Source organism: Camarhynchus parvulus, chromosome 4, assembly GCF_901933205.1.
Source record: "Camarhynchus parvulus chromosome 4, STF_HiC, whole genome shotgun sequence".
Taxonomy (NCBI): domain Eukaryota; kingdom Metazoa; phylum Chordata; class Aves; order Passeriformes; family Thraupidae; genus Camarhynchus; species Camarhynchus parvulus.
In genome coordinates this window covers 71,842,343-71,866,082 of record NC_044574.1, presented here as the reverse complement: position 1 = coordinate 71,866,082, position 23,740 = coordinate 71,842,343, and the positions used below count along the sequence as shown (strand labels likewise).

General features: G+C 48.5%; 1 protein-coding gene across 1 annotated transcript; it reads left to right on the top strand.

Moving 5' to 3' along the window:
• The first annotated feature begins 13,309 nt into the window (after window positions 1-13,309).
• Window positions 13,310-21,879, top strand: NOCT (nocturnin). The gene is made up of 4 exons (XM_030947635.1): window positions 13,310-13,539; window positions 13,586-13,656; window positions 18,700-18,969; window positions 19,792-21,879. Exons 1-4 carry the CDS (start codon window positions 13,424-13,426, stop codon window positions 20,625-20,627), a joined length of 1,293 nt encoding a protein of 430 aa, XP_030803495.1. The 5' UTR covers window positions 13,310-13,423; the 3' UTR covers window positions 20,628-21,879.
• The last annotated feature ends 1,861 nt before the right edge of the window (window positions 21,880-23,740 follow it).

Below are 23,740 nucleotides of genomic sequence, written 5' to 3'. Positions count from 1 at the left end.
CCCATTGAGTACAGTGTCTCTTCACAACCAGCCAATGAGTTTTGCCTCACATAACACGGTTTTGTAAACAAGATAAGGAAACAGACAAACACCAAGAGATGGGGAGATCTGCAAAAAGTTCATGAAGGACATGCTAAAAATTCAGTGAGTTGATGTTAGAGGGCGGTCAAGGCAGGGGAGGCAGTTACAAAATGCTTGTCCTTGCTTCTGGAAGAGAGAAAGTTCTAAAAGGTTTTCCGAGTCCTCCAGATGCCAAAGACCAAAGCAAACCTTTCTGGTTTCAAAAATTTAGTGGTTCATGATGACCAGTTCTACCTGGCATGCTGCAGCATTCAGAATCAAACCACAGCAGTTTAAAAGGCTGCAGATTGCAAAGTGAACATACTGGGAGAAATTTGGCTTGTCTATCTCCTTCCCACTCTCTGCTTGTTGATTAGCCATCTCCAGGTAATGCCCAGCACAGCCCAGGAATCCCCTGCTCCCCTCAACAACCTCAGCTCCTGAAAGTTCAGTGACAAAGGAAAAAGATAAGAACATATTTAATCAGTTTTCCATACACGAAGGAAGGGGTGACACCCATGCTGGGCCATCTTTACTCACAGCTATAGGCTGGGGGAAAATGTCACTTCCATGATTTACAGAGGATCAGCACTATTGGAAGTGTTGCATAAAATTATGGTGCTTGCATGTCCTCACCTTCCAGGCAATCTGCTGCCAGGGAGTTTGGTGCCCAAGGGGCATGCTCCTCTGAAAATGTATACTTCAACACTAATCCTGTCTTGGAGGCACGGGGAAGCTCAACATTTCCTCACATTTTGGCTGCATGAGTCCAAATGAGTCTGTGGCTGTGCAATAAATAAAATATATTTGCCACAAATAGTCAAGATGTGGGGTTGGGGTTTTCCCTCCTTTTTCTTTTCATTCTCTGGATTGCCATACCTATGGAAGAAGCATAAAGAAGAGGCAGCTGGGAGCCAGCTCAGAAAAGATCCTCACCCAGATCCAACATTTTGCATGCCCTTGATGCCCACACCTTACATCCTTCATTCTCCAAAATGAACAAGTAAAAACCTTTGAGATAGGTTTTTTTGGGATATGTCAAAAAGAGAACCACCCCTCAACCTTTGTACACCCTCTACGAAACAAATGAGGATCATTCCATTTCATGGATAAGAGGGCTGAAAAAGCAAACCTGTTTTTTCAGGGCTCTTTCAGATTGGAGCCAGATAGAACTGAAGAATTGTGGAAAATTGAGGAAGTCATCCAGATTTGCAGCTGCTGGAGCCTCTGCCTTGTCTCCTTCCCCAGGGAGGCCTCACATATGTGAAAAAACAGCCCTAGAAAGCATCAGTATTGTTTGCTAATGTTGGTAGCAGAATATCAAGTGGAAACAAAAGCACCATTTTTCTTTCTCTCTCCTTTTTTTACATTTTCCTTCACTTCACCAGCAGGGGAAAAGACTTCCCTATGCAAGCACACAAAAAGTGAAGATAATCAAGCAATTTTCCATCTTCAACCAAAATGATCACCTCTCCTTTGATTATAAATTCCAAATAAAATCACTATTGTTCCATTTCCTTTGAATGCATTACAAAAAAGCAATTGCTGTTTTTTGGTACAGTCTGCAACCACTGATGCCTTGGTAAGGCTGACCTAGAACAGAGGCTAGAGGGAGTTAAAGAATAAAGTAGATATTTATTAAAGGGTCTTTATTATCCTCAATGGATGCACCTTGGGCAGCACAAGAGCCCAGCCAGGGCTGCACCCATGATGAACCCAAAATGGTCACAAAATGTATGACCAGTCTCTCACTTTCATAAGTTCTGGTCCATTTGCACATTGGAGTTAATTGTCCAATGTGACCGTGTTCACAGGGGTCTGAGGATGAGGGAAGAGACGAGGATCTGACTCCATGTTTCAGAAGGCTTGATTTATTATTTCATTATATATATTACATTAAAACTATACTAAAAGAATAGAAGAGAGGATTTCCTCAGAAGGCTAGCTAAGAATAGAAAAAGAAAGAATGATAACAAAGGCAGCTGTCTTGGACTCTCCGTCCGAGCCAACTGGGCTGTTATTGGCCATTAACTAGAAACAACAAACATGGGCCAATCACAGATCCACCTGTTGCATTCCACAGCAGCAGATAATCAATGTTTACATTTTGTTTCTGAGGCCTCTCAGCTTCTCGGGAGGAAAAATCCTAAGGAAAGGATTTTTCATAAAAGATGTCTGCGACACTCTGCACTCAATGAAGGCAGCCTCAAGCTTTGTTTCAGAGATACCTGGCAGCTGGACAGTAACTGGAAAACACATATAATAGAAACTGCAGCAAATGCCATCTGGAAAAATAAATAGCTGTGATGTCCCAGCACCCCCACCCCATCACCCAGACTCCCCAAAGCCCCAGCACCACCCACCACCCACAGCCAAGGAATTGCCACCTCTCCCTGCAAGGGGCTTCAGCAGGGCAGTGCCACATCCTCAGACTGAAGATATGCAGCACACAGCACTGCTGCTGCAGTGACATTGCAAATAAAATGTGGCAGCACTCATAACCATCATTTCATATTTGGTTGGTATAAATATATAATTCTTTTTCTTTAATCAAACATAAGCTGCTGCAGAGTTCACGATCTATCTCAGTTGAAGTCACTAAAGGATTTGGAGATGATGTGCAGGGAAAGACGCAATGCTCACTAATCCATGTGTTTTGGAAAGGCCCTGCTTTGCCGTACACCTACACGTGCAGCTGTGGAGTCAGCCCAGCTCAGACCAGACACCATTCAGTTAAAGTAATGCAGAATTCATGCTGAAAGCTACAAAACCATATACAAAACCCATCCATGACCTGAAAACATCAGGCATATGAGTTCGTGAGGTTTTTCCCATTCAGAAATGTCTCAATAGGACACAAAATAAATGACATGCATAAGCTGAAATGTCCAAGATAAAAAGAAGGAAGTTTATTTCCAAACTCCAATATTTATAGACTTTCAAAAGCACCCATGGATTGGAGGATGAAATTGACACCTCTCCAGCCACACTGGTCAAACCAACAGTCCATCAAATTTCTCCTCCTCCATAAAGGAATGCAAAACAATCACTATTTACATGAAAAGTGTGTGAGAAACTCCATTACAAAAATGTAAACATCAGAAGGCTTAGAAGAACTTAGAAGAACAGGGCGACACAAAAAGTCCAGGGCTGTGTTTATTTTTCTGTCAAATTCCACTGTTTCTAGCTGAGGGAATAAATACATGCAGAGTATTTGTAAGCAATGCCAGCTCTGCCCTTTGCTTGACACCTCACCTGGAGATGCAGTGGCATTTCATTTATCCTGCTTGTCTCAGGGTTAATTTTTGCAGCAGCCAGGAAGGGCATAGCCCTGCAATTATTTGATGCCACCTCATGCCATGGACACAGGGTGGTGGTGGTGTTTCTTCGGTGGTGCATGGTCACATCACCCGGATTCCACGAGGTGAGCAGTCACATGTTAATTGTGCACCGATCTGCACACTCTGCTATCAGTATTGTTGTTACAGGTTTTCCTATTTCTTTGCCTTTTCTAGTAAATTGTTCTTATCTCAAATTTTTGTGCCTCCAGTTCTCCTCTCTATCCTGCTGCATAGGGAACGGGAAGGAAGTGAGCAGTTTGTGGTCTGGGGTGCTACAGCAGGAACACCAAATTGTGTGGTGAGCAATCACATGTAAATAGTATGCCTATCTTTTAACTCTCTTATTAGTGTCTTGTTGCTACTCTTAATTTTTTTATTCCATTGCTATTTCTAGGAAATTGCTCTTATTTCAACCTGTGATCTTTAGCTTTTTGTGCCTTCAATTCTCCTCTCCATTTCATTGCAGGAGCAGCAGAGAGAAAGTGAGCAAGCAGCACCTGGTCTGGGGCGTGTCAGTGGGAACATTAAATTGGGGAACTCCATTCTAAACCATGTCTCAGGATCTGGAAATGGAGTTGGTCTTCATAATGAGACTCAGCCATTTAAATGAAGGTGACAGCACAGGAGGTACAGTTTCTGCGAGCAGCCATAACAACTGAGAGTGGTGCAACCACGCTGTTTCATGAGGACAATCAAATGGTCATTTCCTACATTCACAAGAACAGTCAGTATAGCAATTACAGAAGGTTTGGTGATAATGTGAGCTTGGCTACCACCAGCAGCCAGACAAGCTTTCAGTCAGTTGTGGTGAGTGCATTTTTCTTCTTGCATATGTCTGCCCTGCACTGTACAAAGAATAAATGCTTCTAGAATTTCTATATCCTGACACCAGTCCAGGATGCTGCCCATTGACAATGCCCTAAAAGCCCAAGCTGGAGTGAAAATCAGACCTTTGCCTTGCTAGACTTTGGATCTTGAATGGCACCACAGGAGGGATGCTCAGTTAGGTCACGGATTGCCAAACAGCCTTTCACCTCCAGGACACACATTCAAGCCTCACTGGAGTTGCTAATGACCAACCACCCCGGCTTCACTGCATTTGCAAGCATGGTTTTTGTTTCACAGGTTTGCTCTGTGATGCCTTGCTGCTGGACTAGGTTACTGGGCTACCTCTGAGTTGCCTGGACAGTCCTCCCACCATGAAGGACTTGCCCAGGGCTTGTTGTCCATCTCAGGAGGAATTTTCTGCTGACCTCAATTCAGCTCAGTGGAGGGGAAATGGATTTAGCGTTGAACAAGGTCCTAATCTCCTGAGGTGAAGGATCTTTCATAGGGGCAGTCTCTGCTCCCTTGCAAAGGACAAGTTATTCAAAACTGCCCCTTGTCCATCCAACAGACAGAAGTACTGAAATTACCCCAGAAGTATCTTTGGGGCTTTTTTAATATCACATTCATGGATCATCTATTGCATGACTCTTTCACTGTCCTCACCTTGTTCATCACAGAGTGCATGCCTACTTTATGTCAGGAGGCCAAGGATGAAATATCATTTAAACAATTTCAGCAGGATCCCAGAAGGGTCCTGGGCAACACACCAAACAGCCAAGAGATAATAAAATCAGTATTTCTTCAGACCATTGCTGCTTTGGAGCACTTCTGTGGCATCAGTCAGAGCCAGTCACGGGCTGCCTGCTCCATGCCACACACCCAGGAGCAGCAGGAGATGGAGGTGGCGCACATGCTCCAAAAGCCAGCTCTGAGCTGTGGAGACACAGTGAACCCCAGGGAGGTGAAGCACCAAAACAGGCTGAAGAGAAGCTGGGGGAGACTGCCACGTGGCAGTGAAGGGATTCAGCAGACAGCCCTGACAGCTCCCTGAAGACAGGAAGCATGCCTTGCCAAGCAGAGAGATGTTTCCACCCTGCAGGGATCAGCTCCCAATTGGACTCTCTCTGCAAACTGTCTCCTGGACTTGGAGCTACAGAAAGTCTGTTAGGGAGAGCCCTAATCAATCCCCTGATATCCCTGGGATAGAGATGAAGCTAGGAGTTCTTTCAAAAAAAGAAACTAGAACACAATAAAGGCAGAAAGTACAGCTGTTTTGTGAGAAAAACAGCAGATTCACCCAAACTCCAGGGTGTACCCATGGAGAAAAGAGAACCTTTCCATGCCTTCTGAAGCTGCCCTGGAAGGACAAAAATCTCTTAATAATTAAATCCGTGTTTGACGCAATTCAAGTAGGGAATTCACAGAGGAATTTGCTATTGAATAAGCAGTTCGTTTTTGCAGGGTGATAAACCCAGGCACAGCCCAGGTGGCCTTTGCCATGACTTGTTTTCATTACCTCAGCAAAGCAGCCCCTCGGGCACACAGCCAAGGAGAGGGCATGGCCCAGCCAGCCACCTGAGAAGTCGCCAGTTCCCAACCCTTGTTTCATGGCTCAGAGCTGGCAAAACCTCAAGCTGGACCAGGGCAGAGGGCTCAGGGGCTGCCCAGCCACTTGCAGCCTGGTGCATGAGGGCAGGGTGCCTGCAGACAGCACGAGAAGCCAAAAATTCCACCAGATGCCCAAAAGGGAGCTTCCAATTTTGTATTTCCAGCAGCACCAAGAGCTTCCCAGCCTGGATTTCAGGCTTCCCAGCTCCTGCTGAGGCTGGTCAGAGCTGAGCAAAGGCACTGGGGACAGCCAGGGTGCAGGCTGGGTAGAGGGCAGAGTCCTGCAGAGCGCTGCCAGCGGGGTTACGAAAGCCATTGCAGGTCACTCCAGTGACAGGGGCACTTACACAACCAGCAGGGCTGGTGACGCAGGCACAGCTGGCTTCTGGCCAGGGCTGGATGGCCACCAGGAGCTGGGAGCTGCCTGCAGTCCTACCTCCAGCTGCCCAACCAGAGCGCCTCCACTGAGCACACCCCCAGGGGAAAGTCCAGCCCTGGGCTTGGCTGCCAGCTCTGTCGTGACAGTCTCTCTTCAGTTGCAAAGTTATTGTCTGGAAACTGATGACTGGCAGGTTTCTTTACCGAGGCACCAAGGTACCATGAAACCAGGGCAACAGAGTGTGAAAAATAAAAGTTGCATTTACTTCCAAAGATGAAAACTGGCATCATTTTACATGACAATTGCAGTGCCCAGCCAAGGGTCCTTGGCATCCCTACATTGATACCACAGTTCTCCATCACTTTGCTTTTCAACAGGAGCCCAGACCGCAGCAATGAAAGAAAAATGATGTCAAGAAGACTGTCCTTATCTTAGCCTAAAATATCCCAAAGCAGTCATTGGGAAGGAGGATGGATCTTCAGCCCCTTGGAGCATGTGTCAGAGAGCAGCACTCGCAGATCACCTCTGAACGGGCACCAGGGAGGGCCAGCGACAATGAATGGTGCCAGTGCACAGCCTCAGACCCGCTCCTGTTCCTTGCCTCTACACACCTGTGTGCCGGGAACTGCATCACTGCCAGAAGCTCCACAGAGGCAGCACCTCCGCTGACGTGGGATCTGGAAAGTGTTACGGTTTGATGCTGGCACAATGTTAGTGTTTTTACCAAACAGTGCCACGTGTAACATAGAAACACAAGAAATTTCAACTGTGTTTCCAAAAAAAGCCTATAACACAAAAAAGAACCCCTCTCATCTTAATAAACTAGAAATTAATTATCTAAAAAGTAGTGACAGACTGAAAGTTAGTAATCTAAGAGATAACAATTAAATTAAAAGTCCAAAGTTTTGTTTTACTGTAATGTATTAAGAACTTAATTAGAAACAAAAAGAATATTTAAAAAGTTTTCATCCTAAGTTCAGTGTGTTTCTTTTATATATTATAAGTTAATAAAGTCTTTTTTCCCTCTATTCCTAAGCTAGAGCCTGCTTTACTCTATTCCTAATCACATCTCACAATAAACACCAAAAAAAAATTTCATAAAAACACTAACATTGTGCCGGCAGCTTAAAAAACCTCACTTCTTCTCAAACTACGACACTAAGACACTGCAAATCCCAGGCTTTTCAATGGTGCTCACTCCATTGGCCTCCTGCTTGCCTTAGGGTTCTGAGCAGAGGCAGGTGAACCTCTCATGCATCACAAAGTGTTCCAGGTCTTTCCAGCAGGTCAGGAAATTATAGCCCTGCCAGCCCTGACCTTCCTAAGGACCCCTGAAAATCATGTCACCATCTGACAGCTGCTCAGAAGTTACAACCATGCCACAACATCCTAAATGGAAAATGTGTCCATTTCTGTCTCTCAAAAGGCAGACTAATGGCTGAATGGAAATGTTTGCTAAATATACTAAATGGAAATGAATGATCCTCCCCTTGTTCAGTTAGATACAGGTGAGCATTGCAGCCAAGTGGTTGCACTGGCTCCAAGGAGAGCAATTCACCGGTTCCTTTCAAAGTCACTAATACACATAGAAGGAAAATAAAATGGTTTTGCCCAAAAAAAGGCACATAGCAGGTCCTTGGAGCATAAATAAGTATTCAAAAAACTACAAAGTGTCAGAAAGTAGATTCAGAGAGGTACTGAGAAAGTCAAGACAAAATCTGGCTGCCTCATGTAGAAGTCTTGGAAATTTTGATTCCACAGGCAGACCCCTTTTAGAAAGACACCTGTTTCTAAATACAAAGTACTCTATTTAATCATCCCCACCGTAGGGTATATTCATATCTGAGATGAAGTGACATGCATGTTTCTTTAACAAGACGTCAGAAGTGTCACTATCATTCCCTCTTCCTTAACTGTCTGGAACACTTTACCATCTGCTACCCAGACCTGCTGCTGGGTAGCAAGACAGATACTGGGTTCAAGGGGCAGAGCTCCATGTTGTGAAATGCTTTAGTGACTGAGTGAGAGCTGAGGGCTTTGGAAAGCTCTCTTGGCCATCTATGGCAGTGCCACCTGTTTGAAACACCTAAATCTCTGCCCTACTTCACCTCAGGTGAACTTGTGTCAGGGCAGCCTCCCTCAAACCTGCCATGATCCCTATGTTTGCCACTAGTGCTGGCTCACAGCTTCTTCCCCGGTGCCCAAAGCAAGGTGAGGCAGGGAGGGGAGAGCAGGCAAGCACTCTCAGCCTGCTGCCCAGCAAGGGAGGCAGCCCCACAGCAGGTTGATGGTGGGGAGGTGAAGGGCTCCTGGTGACGTGACAGGGCAAAAGGGCATCCTGAGGGGCACAAGGCATCCCACAGGAAAGCACGCAGCACTCCAGGGGATGGCATTGCACAAGGCATCCCACAGGAAAGCACGCAGCACTCCAGGTGATGGCATTGCTCACAGGAGAAATCAGGTGTTGGGATGTGTGTGCACCAGGAAGTTCAAACCCACTGTGCTCACAGGCATCTGTGCTGTGCAGAATCTCACTGCCACAGACTTTCTCCTGTTAATCCACTGTGACACTCCAGGGATTGCTGTCCATCTCTGCAGATGTGGCAGCTTCAGAGCATGCTTTTCCAGGCTGAAAACGTTGGCAGTTAGAGCAGCAGTACCAAACACAGCACAAATGCCTTCCTGACACAGGGACGAGTGCTTGGGAGGAAGTGACTAAGGAGGTAGAAGGATCATTATCCTCAGATCATGACTAATCCCAGGGAAGGGGAGTTTGAGGAAATCATTGCTTTTATTAGATGCTGGAAAACTTGAGTCAAAGCCATATTTTTTGGTAAGTAACAACAGCCTGATGGTCCTGAGATTATCACAGCATTGGAAAAGGATTAACAGCCTGGGCAGGATGTTTGAAACATCAGCATCTCCAGGGTAAGATCAGGTCAAAAAAACAAAGAAAAAAGCATTTCTCACAGTCTATGCATCCTTTCACCTGGACCCTTCCTCTCCATTTGCTCACTGATCTCAGCTTGTGCAAACATCAGGCAGATGCACACGGGATAGCTGAGATCAATTCCTCAAGGAACTTCTCTCTTTTCACTAAGTCACATGCACCTAAAATTAATCATATCTTTTGTGTATTTTCGGAAGGATTCTATTTTCCATAGAAGGCTAGTAGGGCTTTTGAATCACCCCCAAGGAATGCCAAGCAATCACTGAGTCACATTTTGGAGGTGAATCACCACTGTTCCCAGTCTTGGGAACAGAGCCGGTATGTGCTGAAAACAGCTTCATCAGGGACTTCTTTTTCTTTTACAAATGCCCTTTTTATTGTCATGCAAGCATGGGCACACTAATTGGCTAAGGAAAGCCAACACTCAAGAGAGCAGAGAAAAACACATGCAGTACAGCAGGGAGCAGAAAACCTTCTGTCCTTCCTCCTTGGAGAACACATGAAGAAGTGGGTTGGCCAAAACCCAACAAGAAAAATAAAATTAATAACAAACATACTGCACTGCCATTCATTAGTTACTTAAGGACTAAGCTTGCTAGGTGGTGAGCAGCTCCAAGAAATCTGCTGGAATAGGAGATGAGGAGGATGAGCAGCCATCTCTGTGGAAAACCCAAGGTTTTTTCCATGGTGCAGGAGAGCAGAACAAAGCTGAGGATTTGGAGCTCAGAGATGGGCCCAGCTGCCTCATCTCCTGAGCAAGACACAAAGCCAGCAGCTTCCCTGTCCCCAAGTCTCCAATCTGTCAGCAGCAAAACCCAGGCTACCTATCCCCTTGGCCACTATTGTCAGGGACTTTCTTTGCCCAATCCTGCCAGAAATGGCAGGGCCATTGGGACAGCTCATGGATTCCTTGGATCACCAACCACTCTTTCCTTCCAGAAGTATCTGGTCATCTGAAAAGGGGAGGAAAAGCTGGTTACAGAGGTTCATGCACAACAAGCATAGAAATAACCTCTTAGTCGCAGGTTTGCCCTTGTGATAAGAGTGCCCAGACTTGAGAGCAGACAAGCCCAGTCAGGTGCAGAGCCCTGCAAGGAACCAGGGCTCCCAGTCTTGCACAGCAGTCAAGCCTCTGTCTCTTCTTTACATATTTAAAGTGGAAAGAATATGAATCAGGGCTGAGAGATCTACAAGGAATGTTCCACATGCTTGAAAGCAGAGAAATCCAGTCTCCAGCCTTTTCCTTCCCAGGTTCTCCAGCTGCTTCTCCCCCACGCTCCCAGCATTGTCTGCCAAGGCCAGGCCACTTCACTTTGCAGAAAACAAAACTGGAAAAGTTAGTGGGGTACTAATTACCTACCTGTTGTTTAATTATCTTTCTTGGGGTTTTTAGTTTGTTTGAAAGCATTTACATTAGAGCATTTTGCTTAGGGAGGGCTAGATGAGCCTACACACAGCCAGGTGTAAGTTTAAGCACCAAGATCTAGGATCCACCTTTGAAACTGCAGCTGCTCTATAGATGTTTTTGAAGAGAAAAGCAGCATTGAGACAAAAACATCAGCAGCAGAGAACTTGTGAGACTACCACAGTCCATGATATCACAATCTTTCCTTTGATAATCAAAAAGAAAATGAGTAACAAAGACAAACAGATAAAATTACAGATGAAAAAACAGAACTAGCACAAGCCTCCAGGGATGAAACTGGGATGCAATCAGTCAGTTCCAAGAGGGCTCAAACCATCAAAATGGTACAAGGGATCAAATCCAGCTCTAGAAATGAGACAGAAAAGTCTGAACAAGGAAGCAAATCAGGTAGAGGATGGGCAGAAAGAAAAACTAACTCTATCATCCCAGAAGACTCTGGATATTCTCCCAAGTTGTCGCTGAACCCCTAACAAGCCCTTCCAAAATCTAGGCAAGAAGAGTGGTACCAGGTGACAAAAGACAAACAATGCACCTGCCTTCAAAGGGAAAGGAAAGTTCTTTGCACTATGAAAATTGTCACAAAGAACAACCTGACAATGACAAATGTGGCTGGAATGGAGAGTAACACAAAGAAAGACAAGCAAATTTGTGGTGGGCTGTATGCAGGAGACAGTGGGGAAGAGCTGGGGCAAGGAGAGGCTTGAGGAGACAGCAATAAGAAAAGATTTAGAAGACATGATGTGAAAGAAGAATGTTTATTTTTTATAGGGGAAAACAAAGACCAGGCCCATGAAAAACAGTCTGCAAGATTAAAAGATTGCTAGAACAACGACAGGGATCAACTAGTGTTGCCCAGGCCAAGATGCACCTCCCGCACTGGGGAAAGCAGGGTCAGCTGTATGCTTAGGAAAGATGAGCACCTAGAAAGTCAGAGATCTCATGACATGCCAGGGGAAAAGACAAGTCCCATCTTTCTGATGGCACCTTGCATTTGCTTCCAGCCCTGGAGGCCAATTTAGTCCCTGGAAAGGTCAGGACTGCCTTTCCCCTGTACCCAGAGGCATGCCTACATATGTGCCCAAAACCAAAGCAGACAAGAGTTTTCTGGAAGCTCAGGAAGGTTGTGAAATCCCCTTCACTTGCAGCTTAGAATGAGGTCACACGTCACACACACAGGCAGCCTGCAGGTAATTCATCCTGAAAGCACAAAGAACAGAGGTTAAGACCGTCTCCAAAACCTGACTTTGCTCAGCAGTGGAGCCCAGCCTGTCATGCTGCTGAACAGAGGCAACTCTTCTGAGGTTGCTCTGGAATGGTCTTTTTCAATGCTTTCACCATACTTTTTCATTCACTCAGTTATTGAACTGCCTGGCAGTTGCAGAGTGGGTTGCTGGCTCCCTCTGGTTACTGAGACAGGACTAGAAGCATCCTTAGCCTCTCCAAGGCCCCTTTTTCTGCGTGTCCCCCATCCTGTTGAAGAGTTGGTGCAGTGGGCTGCTGGGGCTTGAGGGCCCACCAAGAGAACACCCCCGGCACCCAAACAAAACCTTCCACCCCGATGATCCTGGAGTTTTTTTCCCACCTAAATGATTCCACTGTTCTCTCTTGTCTCCAGAGGATGGCTATAACCACCCTAAGCCCAGTAGGCAGCAAACTGGAGAAAAAAACCTTGACAGCAGGCACTGGAACACCAAAACACAGGGAACACAGGGGTCAGCTGCTGTGCCCTAATGCCATCTTTCTGTCAAGAGAAAGCCTGAGAAAAAGAGGGATGAGCCAGGGGCGCTTAAGCAGACTCAGGTGTAATGCCATGCTGCCAGCTTGTCCTGGTTCCTGCAGCAGCAGCATCCCTCACAGAAGGCATCTGCCTCCCCCTGGCCCCCTCGGTAGTTTATCAAACACATAGAGAAACGCGTATTTCTAGGAAAAAAAAAAAGGTCCCATTTTCAGCAGGAAGCCCGTTCAGACTAGCTGCGGGCACTGCCCTAATTCCAGCACAGGAATTCGGGGCTGCCCTTGGCCGCTCTGGCCTGGCACAGGGCGCTGGAGCAAAGAGACCACGGGAAGCAGGGGAAACAACAAACAAGAGCACGCACCCCCAGCTCCCAGCTTTGGGGCCCAGAACCCCCTTACCGGGGGCTATTCCCGGATATTCCCCCCCAGCCCAGCGCCTCACAGACTCCTACAGGGTGGGGTGCCGTGCTGAGGGAGTGTCTCGCTCTCCACGCTGTCCTGGGGACGTGGCGGGCCTGGGGAGGAATGCTGCTCGTGTCTGAGCGAGCCATCCCAGTAGAGGACATTATATCCCCAACGCTGCAGGACCCGCCCAGCTGCACGGGAAGCCCCGCGGCTGCCAAGCCCCGCGGCTGCCGAGCCCCGCCGCTCGCACAGGGCCGGGCTGCGCCGGGCCAGGCGGCCCCTGAGCCGTGACGCCTGTTGGAGCAGAGAGCGCCCCTTGCTGACATCACCGGCGGGAAACCTCCCCCGGGCCAGACCACTCCATGGCGGGGTAGGGGAGGCGGGAGCGGCCACGGAGGGCGTCCTTCCTACCGTAGCGTCCTCCGCCAGCGGGACCGCGGGACGGTCGCGGAAAGCGGGCTCGCCGCTCTTTGCGGGCGGGCTCGGTGTGCGGGCGGCGGTGCCTGGGAGGGTTTGTTTGTACATTGTCATTCCCCCCCGCTGGTGAGGGTGGTAGTGCCCGAGGCACGCGCCGCGCGGGGCGCAGCCGCCCGTATAAGCGCGGCCGCGGGGCGGGCACGGGAGCTGCTGCGCCCCTGATCCCGCCCGGTTCCGCCCGATCCCCGCCGGTGCCGCTCCGTCCCGCCGGGAGCATGTACCAGAGCTCCGCGCGCTGCCTCTGCTCGGCCCTGCCCGCCCTCTGCTGCGCTCCCGCCGCCGCCGCCTCGGCCTCCCGCCTGCCGCTGCCGCGGCCCCGCTGCCAGCCGCCGCTGCCGCGGCCCCGCTGCCAGCCGCCGCTGCCGCGCCCGGCGCCGCCGCCCCGGCCCCGCCGCCCCGCGGGCAGCAGCGGGCGGCCCGCCCGCCCCGGGGACGCCGCCCCGCACAGGTGGGTACGGGCCGAGGAGGGAACCGCGCGGGGTCACAGCCGGAGGCTGGTGCCGGGCTGGTGCTGTCGGAGCGGGATCTGGGCTGTGCTGCCCGCGTCAGCGTGTCCCCTGTCCCCTCGCCAGCCACCTCTCCGGGACTGGAGCGGCCCTTGGGCTCTAAGGCAGCGGCCGTGGCGTTCGCCCGGCCGGTGAGAGCGGGCAGCATCCCGCGGCATCGCGGCAGGCGCTGCCGGAGAGCCCGCCGGAGCTTCGGGCGTTTCTGGCTCGGTGCCCTCCGTGTGGGGGATGGAGCGCCCTGTGCCCGCGCCTGGGCTGGGTGCGGGAGTCAGCCCGGTGTCGGTGCGCTGGCCTGCTGTGAGCCAGAGAGTCAGTGTCCGTGTGCCGCTGTCAGGAGCCTGCTCTCGGCTCGCTGAGCTGCCCCCTTTAGCTGCCCTTGGTGTAGGATGAGCTTGACTCACTCAAGGCTCACTTTTCACTGACGGCAGCGTGTGGGAGCAGCCCAGGTTCCCCTCTGGCAGGCAGCAGCAGCCGTCACGTCCCTATTCGCCTGTTAAGTAATTACACCCCGTTCTTCATTCCCTACATGAGACCTGGAAAGTGCCGCGATGCCCTCGGGTGCCTGTGCGGACCCCGGCTCGGTGTGTGCACCCACCGCACCCCTGAGCTCGGATCCAGCCCTAAGCCGCCTCTGGCCGTGGCTCAGAATGCCCATCCGGAGGCATTCCTGCTGGCAGCTGGGGCAGCAGCCAACGTGCTCCTCACTGTTGCCGTGGCAGGGCAATAAGCCCAACACCTTATCATGGAATGGCTTGGGTTGGAAGAGACCTTAAAGGTCACTTGGTTCCTCCCTCAAGGAGCAGGGACACCTCCCACTAGACCGGTTTGCTTAAAGCTCTATCCAGGCTGGGCTTGGGCACTTCCAGTGATAGAACAGCCACAGCGTCTCTGGGCAATATGTCTGAGGCTGTATTACACATCTGGCATGCGGGAGATCCACTTTGCCCTACTGCCTTCAGCTGGGCTTGGGGTGAAGTGAGTTCATTCCCTGTTGCTGCTGTTGCAGGAGGAGTGTAGAGGCCAGGCTGGGGCAGGGTGCTTCTCTTCGTCCTGTTGGCCAGGGTGCCGTATGGCAGGATCGAAGCTCCATGGCACTACAGGGAAGAGGAGCATATGCATCTGAGAGCTGGCAGAATCGAGTTCATGATTAATAAAGCATTCATGAAGATAAAGGTTTCCAGAGCTTGTGCCAAGTACTGATTCCCTATATTACTGCAGGCAGGATTTGAGGTTCACTCTTCTTTCTCATGTTGCCTGTTGAGAACAGGCAGCTTCTGCCTTCCTCTGATGAGCTCTCATTTCTGTCCCAGACGAGGTTGTACATGTAGTATGATAGCTTGGTAGCGTAGATTTTGTCACATGGGGTTGGAGCCTATCAAGTGGTTCCTGGAACTGGGGTTCCGAGGAGGGCATTTCTAGCTGCTGCCAGCTCTAGGGCCTTGGAGGCTGATGCAACTCCAGACTGCCGGTGTGTGGAGTCATTCACCTGGCAGGGAAAGCCTTGTGGTGAACAGGGTAGGGCTTCTGCCTGAAAGTGGTGCTGGGAGGTATGACCTGAAAGGAAGGGAGATGGGCATGTTGTTCACCTTACCCAAAAGGTCAGGGTCCAATACCCTTCTGCAGCCCTCATCTCTGAAATAAAGTATCTGATGGCTCATTGCCTGAGATCCTAGAAGTTCCTCTCTTCTGTCCTGGATGGAGCAAGAAGCCTGCCAACTTTACACCCTGTTCTTACATTTAACTCTCAGTTTGAATTCTTCCCTTACCCTTACTGTGCTGAGGTACCACCCTTGCTGAGGAGAAGGAACTTTTTGATTTAAGCACCTTGCATAGTAATTGCTGAGTTCCCTGTTACATAACACCAAGAGAATCACTTTCTTGTTTGCTATCCACTGCTACAGTGCAAGCTCAGAAGTCTGCTTCCTTCTCAGGAAGGAAAAAGAGCTTCAGTCTTCTTCTGAGGGCCCAGAGATGATTGTGTGAAAGAGGGTCTAGACTGTAAATTAAGCACTTTCAGTCCTGGTATAGGTGGCTTGAAAGTTCTTGGCTGAAGCAGGGGGCTCCTTGGGAAGGTTCCAGCTTAAGGTGACTGCTTATCTATCTGCACAAGTCTGCCTCTGCCCCCACCAGCACCAGAGTGTCACAGCACTGGCAGCACACATTGTCCCAGCAAGTTACAGGTCACTTCACTTGCACGGTGAGATTTCAGAGTGGTGACCTTGTACTTGTATTGTAGCTGGACTGCTGTGGACACGGTTCAGCATTGCAGAAGTAACAAAAAATGGATTCTGTGTTTGGAGTTTTCAGGTTCGGGTTGTTGGTCTGGCCCCTGTTCTGCAGAACAGCTCAGTCTGTGTTGTCATGATTCCAGCACTTTGGGTACAAAGAACTTGTGCAGATAGATAAGCTGGAATCTTCCCAAGGAGCCCCCTGCTTCAGCCAAGAACTTTCAAGCCACCTATGCCAGGACTGAAAGTGCTTAATTTACAGTCTAGACCCTCTTTCACACAATCATCTCTGGGCCCTCAAAAGAAGACTGAAGCTCTTTTTCCTTCCTGAGTCATGACTGACTTTAAAAGCTGTCAGATCAGTTCTGGGCCATAGTGCAGGCTGGGCTGTGCTTTACACCCCATAAAGAGCTGGATGCACCACAATCCCAGGGATGATGCGATTTAGACAATACTCTGGCTTTGTTTGCAGCTTGGCAGGTGGAGGCTGAGCTTAGCCTTGATCCTGCTGTAACAGCTGCAAGCTGCTCAGGGCTTTGCCAGCAGGCCTTTGACTCCAGGTGTGTTGCACCTACCTTGTGCCTTTCAGCATCATCCCTCTGACTCAGGTCAAGCCACAAGCAGCCTAAGAGCTTGCTAATGGCTTCTTGGAGGGTTGTTATTATTATTCCTTTGGAGACCCCCACATGAGCCATGCTCCTCATCCACGGCATGTCAGGGGCTGCACTCAGCTGCTGACCGCAGCCCTGATGCAGCAGAAAGGACTGTGCTTATCTCCACTTGCAGCACTTAGCCGGGGGTTGTACCTGTCCTAAAAATAGGTGAGTGGCTCCCTGTGGAGCATCTATTAAAGGCTCTACTGATTTCTTTGGGTTTCTACATGGCTGCCTGGCAGCCCTGCTTGTGTGTAAACTGCACCCTTCTGTATCCAGCACAGAGCGTGCTTTCATCCCTGCTCCCCGCACAGCTGTGTCAGGATCCTGCTTAGGGATTTTGTGCTTTCCCTCACTATTAAAGGGCACTTCTACTACCTCAGCAGTACTTGGCTTCTTGAGAAGAAGTAAATTTCTCTGTAAACTGAGAAAGGCTGCAGAAACAGAAACACTGCACATAGCTTCTGTGGAAAGATGTGTGTGTGAGCTCAAAATCACATCTCAGTTTGAGGAACTCCTATTACTTTAACTAAAAGGACAGAGATGAGGAGAAACGTCCTATATTAATCTAAATTCCCATTTCACAACTTTCTTGGAAATGTTCATGGGATTACACATACAAAACACACATTAAAGCAAGTAGTTTTTAGTATCTTTTAAAAGTATCCATTTTCCTAAATACAAGGATGTGGGGCTTATACTGGAGAGTCTTTCTTTTCCTCCTGAATTTGTTTATTGAACTGTAAGGGTGTCCATCTTACTGCCTGCCCCTCTAGCCTGTCATTACTGTATGTCTGTCACCAGATCTTAAAATTGGTAGTGCTGTAGTTCAGTCTGAGCATGTAGGTGTGTTGGCTAGCATGCCAAATCTTCTGCAAGATGTGATCACAAGATGACGGTTTCATCCTCTTCCTTTTTTAAGTAACTCAAATGTACAAATAAACCTACTTAAAAACCACTGTGGGCCAACAGCAGTGCAACACTGAAGTTCTTTTGCTTAAGATTCCCTTTGCAAAAGGCATTCAGAGTAAATTAGTAAGTTGAGACAACAACAAAACTCAGTCAGCATTGCCTCTTATGCAAGTTGCTGTGGTGCAAGCACTGCCCTTCCTGCCTGTGTTTGAAGGAGCAAAGCCCTCCCTCCCTGAGACAGGGCTGGAGAGCTCTTGCACACACTGTACAAATACCACAAAATGTGTGTAGGGGCAAAACAGAGCAGGGACACATGTGCATCCCCATCCCGTGGCAGCTGTAAGCCCATGTGGGATGGGGAGACCTCCCTGTAGGAGACGTGGGGCTGGGTGAGGGCCAGCTGCATTAGCAGGGAGAGCTGGAGACAGCAGCTTGTGTGCAGCTCATGTGGGTAAGGTGGCCAGTGGAACAGGAGGTGGCTGGGGCCCAGGGAGGGCTGGAAACTGCTGAGCTGGGGCACAGCACAAAAGAGCGAGGAGATACAGGGAGAAAGGAGGGTGGGGGGAATGAACATAGGGATGTGGAGCTGGGAGGCACCACCTTCTCCACTCCACATCCTGAGCATCTGGCTGCTTCATAGTCATAACAGCATTACTGCTTTGGGGATAAATGACACTGATCAGAGATTCCTGTTAAATACTAACCTGAGGGTTAGTCAGGTTACCTGGAGTCTGCAGCCTGGAGGCATCCCATGTGGACACAGGGTGCCAGGCCATGCAGAGTGCCCTCTCCATCAGAAGCAAATGCTGCGCATGAAATAAGGAGCAGGCAGCACTTGTCCACCTACTGGGCTCTCTCCTCTGTGAACAGGGAAAAAGTGTGCTCTACTGTGTTTTCTACAATATATGCAGAGTTAATCTTAGCCCTGCTATTCTGATTGAAAGACTTATTTGTCGCCTTAGAAGACAGCAGCATGATGTCTTAGACCAGACTGTTTGCAGGCTGCAGCCCCTGATGACAGGCAGAACATGAGACTGCACAGGACTAACCCTCTTCTGCATCCTTCTTATTTTGTCTCGGAGTCAGGAACAGGCTCCTGCACAAACCACCAATGGCTGGCACTGCAGCAAGGTACCCAGGTGACGAGGAGAGTTGTGGTGGGCCATCTCTAACAGCAGTTTTTCCCTTGCAGTGTGTTCCATGGGAAACAGCACCAGCCGGCTCTACAGCGTGCTCGCCAAGACGCTGAGCAGCGGTGCCGTGTCCCGGCACCAGGACTGCTTGGAGCAGCTGGACTCAGCACAGCTGGATCCTATAGACCCCAAGGATCTGCTGGAGGAATGTCAGATTGTTCTGCAGAAGCGGCCACCCCGGTTCCAGAGGAACTTTGTGAACCTGAAGAAAAATAGCGGCAGTAACCACCGCCCCATCCGGGTCATGCAGTGGAACATCCTCGCCCAAGGTAGGAGATGCTTGTGAGCTCAAGGTATGAGCTTGAGATCAAATGCAGCCATGAAAACCCTGGCAGAGCAAAGGGAGAGGAGTGAACTACATGAGACACGACTGACTGAGGGCCAGGGGGCAGTATTTTGAGCACTTGAAATAGTGGCTTTCCTTCTGTCCCACAGGAAAGGAAAAAAAGGTCTCTCCTTGCAACTCTGATGCCAAAGGTAGCCCCAAATTCCTGTCTTAACTGAATGTAGTGTATTCTAAAAGCTGTGACCCATCAGTTTTAGATGGTTGTTAACCCCAGAGAAAACTGATCTTTTTCCTAAGTTTTGTTTGTGATGTTTCTCTTCAGTTTCTGATTACCTTATTGGTGAGCTATCCATAAATTCAGATCTGCTACGGGAATTATTAATGCTTAAAAATAATTTTAACTGATAGTTTTGAATCAAGGCTGTAAGTTGACGACTGCAGCAGCCTCATCTTAAAATCTTTTGGTGTGGGCAATTTTCCTCATAGGGACTGCCTTAACCTTCTGCAGTCTCTCTTAACCCACTTCATTTTATTTTGGCTTATGCTGCAGCAGCCACACGTGGAAGTACTTGCCCTTGTGTAGTGGGCAGAGGGGGAGAAAGTCTTAATATATCTTTTATCTGTAAAAGGAGCTTAATTTTTTTGGAGTGACTCCAGTGACTTGAGATGGGGTTCTCACACCTACTGGCAAATCTGGTACCCTTAAAGTCACCAGCATGTAAACTGATAAAGCCTGGAGGATGACAGGCCGTTTCAGCTATCATTAACTTTTGGGTTTTTTGTTTACCCTCCCTGCTAATTCCAGCTCTCGGGGAAGGCAAAGACAACTTTGTTCAGTGCCCCATGGAAGCTCTGAAGTGGGAGGAGAGGAAGTGCCTCATCCTGGAGGAAATCCTTGCATACAAGCCCGACATCTTGTGCCTTCAGGAAGTCGACCACTACTTCGACACCTTTGAGCCGCTCCTCAGCCGCCTGGGCTACCAGTGCACGTTCTTCCCGAAGCCGTGGTCGCCGTGCCTGGATGTGGAGCACAACAACGGGCCGGATGGCTGCGCCATGTTCTTCCTCAAGGAGCGCTTCGAGCTCATCAGCAGCGCCAACATCCGGCTCACTGCCATGAAGCTGAAGACCAACCAGGTGGCCATTGCTCAGACACTGAAGTGCCACGAGACCGGGAGGCTCTTCTGCATCGCCGTCACCCACCTGAAAGCCCGCACGGGCTGGGAGAGGTTCCGCTCTGCTCAGGGCTGTGACCTCCTCCAGAACCTGAAGAACATCACCCAGGGAGCAAAGATCCCCCTGATTGTCTGCGGAGACTTCAACGCGGAGCCAACCGAGGAGGTCTACAGGGAGTTCTCCAACTCCAGCCTCAATTTAAACAGTGCGTACAAGCTGCTGAGCCCCGATGGACAGACGGAGCCCCCCTACACCACCTGGAAGATCCGGCCCTCTGGAGAGTGCCGGCACACACTGGATTATATCTGGTATTCCCAGCATGCCTTGAATGTGAACTCAGCCCTGGGCTTGCTGACTGAAGAGCAAATTGGGCCCAACAGGCTGCCCTCATTCAATTACCCTTCCGATCACCTGTCCCTTGTGTGTGACTTTAGTTTTAATCAGGACCCTGACAGACTGCTGTAATGTCCTGGAACGCCACCTGGTATTGCAGTGTCTGAACTCTCCAGTCTTCTATTTTAGAGAAAACCTTTGAAGCTAGATGCTGTTGAAAGATTAGGAAATACTGTTGACTAACCATTATTTCAGGCACTTGTTTGTGGAGTTACACTTGCTATTCAGCCCTCATTAATGTGCAGCCTTCGAGGGAGGAAGAAGGAAGCCAGTGTTCTCATCGTGCTCTTCTTGCTGCTTCAGGGTTTGAAAACTAGAAGGCAAATGGCTTTATTCTTTCACTAAGCCCCCTGTTTTAAGGATTTCATCCCCTAATGAATGTGGAGGCCTTAGTATTTAAATCAAAACACTTGTGTCTGTAAAACATCTCGCCCTGACAGCATGCTGATTTTATTTATTTCATGTTAAGCTTCTGCAAGTACCAAAGGGAGTGAGGTTCAATTACCCAGTGAGATTATCTTAAATCTTTTTCTGTTGCAATACAAAGGAAGTTTAATGCAGTTTAGACAAAAAGCTAAGCTCATAATAGTGTGGTCTTGTCATTTTTCCATGACTTGAGATGACAAATTCATTAGAAGTGTGAGGAAGGACCCCTCCAGTAAGAGCAGGTGAGGAAAGAGAGGCTGACTATGACCTAGAGTAATTCCCTCACTTTTCCAGACCAATGTGCATGTATCTGTCACACACATACAGCCTGTAGGCTGTACAGTGACTGTACCTTCATCTCTTCTGTGCTTCCCTCTGGAGGACGCAGCTAAGCAGGGACTATTTCTTCCTCTGAGTATTACTTTTCTGAATGGTTTAAATTTGTAGTCTTGTTAATCTTGGTGTTTCAGTAAAAGGCCAGTCTTAATATTGAAAGACTTTCTTTTATTTATCTTCAGAATCTAAAGCTACACTGGAACCTGTTATAAGATAAAATTTATTTATTGAGAGAAGCTGGTGATCCTGCATCTGATTGGAAAGCATGGAGTGACAGTGTTCAGGAGCCTCTTCCTGTGACCCAGAGAAACTCTGGCAAAGCATCTGGGCTACAGCAGAGGTGTGTTAGTACAGTAACTCCTGTGATTGCTCACTGGTGACATAGGAATTGCATATATGGGTTGTAAACATGCCATTATGCCAGAAAATAGCATAGGAAGAGAGGGGGAAGAGGGACAACAGTTGGAGTTGTGCTGACACTTTGATAGTTGAGGAAGACATGGCAGGGCAAATAAAGCAGTTATTTCCATGTGAGGTAGGGTGCACAGTAACTCTTAAATGTTCCAGGTGTTTATTAATAAAACTCTTTGGAAAAAAGTAATGTCTTGGCTGCTGTCTTTCTCACTTCACTGTCCCGAGTTCCTGTTGCCAAGGAGGTGACCTGTCTCAACTACTTTGAGCTTCAAGTTGGTGCTGTGCTTCCTTTTCCAAACTTCTTTCCTCCCACCCCTAACCCTGGTCTCAGAGTGGCATGGCTGCTTTGCCTTCACAGCACACACTCTTTCTCTAGCTTGGAATGTCCAAATTTCACAAGTCTGAAAGGAGGGGAGTTATGCTTAGCTATTAAGCTGCTCACTCTTCTAGTTAGAGAGGAAACCTACGCTGTATTACTGTAAATATTCCCCTCTCCAACAGTTGTGTGGAACTACAAACCTGCAAAGGGAGCTGCAAGAATTCCTCCCTCAGGGCTGCTGAATCTGCCTGGGAAGGCTGGCCCCTTACAAGATGCAGCTGTATCTGCCACTTTCTTCTAAAAGCTCATTTGAAGAGAAGAAGCACCACAGGTGTGGGCTTTACACAGCCTGTAAATTACTATACTTGCATTGCTGAGAAGGGAAATACAGAGTCTGGTGACTGGAAGTCCCAAATTCCCAACAAACACACTCTTCATCAGGCAAACAAATGAAGTGCTCTTGTGCAGCTGTAACACACTCTGCACATGTTCCTGACCCTTGCAGGATGAGGGCAATGTTCTGCTGCCGAGCAGAGGCTGCTTTAGCCAGCCTGGCACTCATGTGGATTTGACTTCCCCCAAAAGAAAGGATTTTACAACCAAGGAGAGAATGGCCTTGGTGAATACTGTTACCAGGCACGTGCAACATGCCAGCACCTCCTTTGGCTAGAATTTCAGAAAGAGCAAATTGTGTCATTTCACTTTTGTGTAAGCAGCTTCATTTTCCTCAGGCCAGTCAAGGTGTCCATCAGTGTGGCACCTTTCCCACTGCCAGGGCATAGAGCCACAGACCCGATTATGGGAGGCTTTTTACCAGCAGGAACTGAACTATCTCAGCTGCAGAATTCCCCCTGTCACTCTCACAGTGGAGTATATGCTATCTATGATTCTTAAGACATTTTAATTTATACCCTTGCTTGCATCCCTTGCTTAATTCTCCTAAACAAGAAATCAAACTGTTGAGAAAGAGCATGATTTGTATGATACTGCCATCACTGCAGAACCTCTTCTGAAGTGAAAAGGGCTGGGATTCTTCTTCCATCCTGGACATGTTACAGTAGACATTCACTGCTTCAACTCCTTAAAGGGTAATTTTGAAGGCAAGGGGGGATGGAATAACTGAAAAGGCTGGAGACTCTTCCCATCTCAAGGCAATACTGTCCTCTCAGAAAATCCCTGCTACAGTGCAATGTTGAACCCTTTCTGCTGGATTTTAATGAAAAGGCAGATAGGCTGCAGAAATTAACTGCTAAATTCCCAGGCAGCTTCACCCTTTTATTCCAGTACATGCCATAATTTATTTTGCAGACTCTTTTGGAAAACTTAAATGGATTATTGCTTTTGCTTTGTTTTATGCAGCGAGAGACAAGCCTGCAGCACTGAAATACTTTTGCCAGCTATAAATATCAGTACACTAAATATTTTTCAGAAGAAGCAGAAAGGATTTTTTTTTCCTGTGTAGCAGTATGACTCTTAACAATAAAAAATGTCTTCCAAGCTCTCCTTGTGAATGTATGCCTTATAAGCACACCAAGGCTAAAAAAAGGCTCCACAGATCCCTTGCTTTCATCTTGAATAAAGGCTGCCTTAGCTTTAGCAGTGACACTTTTCCCTCACTCTCAAGCAAGCTGCAGGAAGAAATGACCCACTTGTTTAATTTGCTGAGAGGCAGAAGCTGTTGCAAGCTTAT

Coding starts and splice junctions, on each gene's coding strand:
- NOCT (XM_030947635.1), top strand. CDS start 13,424: ATGTACCAGAGCTCCGCGCGCTGCCTCTGCTCGGCCCTGCCCGCCCTC. Junction 13,657..18,699: donor GGGGACGCCGCCCCGCACAG/GTGGGTACGGGC, acceptor TTTCCCTTGCAG/TGTGTTCCATGGGAAACAGC. Junction 18,970..19,791: donor GTGGAACATCCTCGCCCAAG/GTAGGAGATGCT, acceptor TGCTAATTCCAG/CTCTCGGGGAAGGCAAAGAC.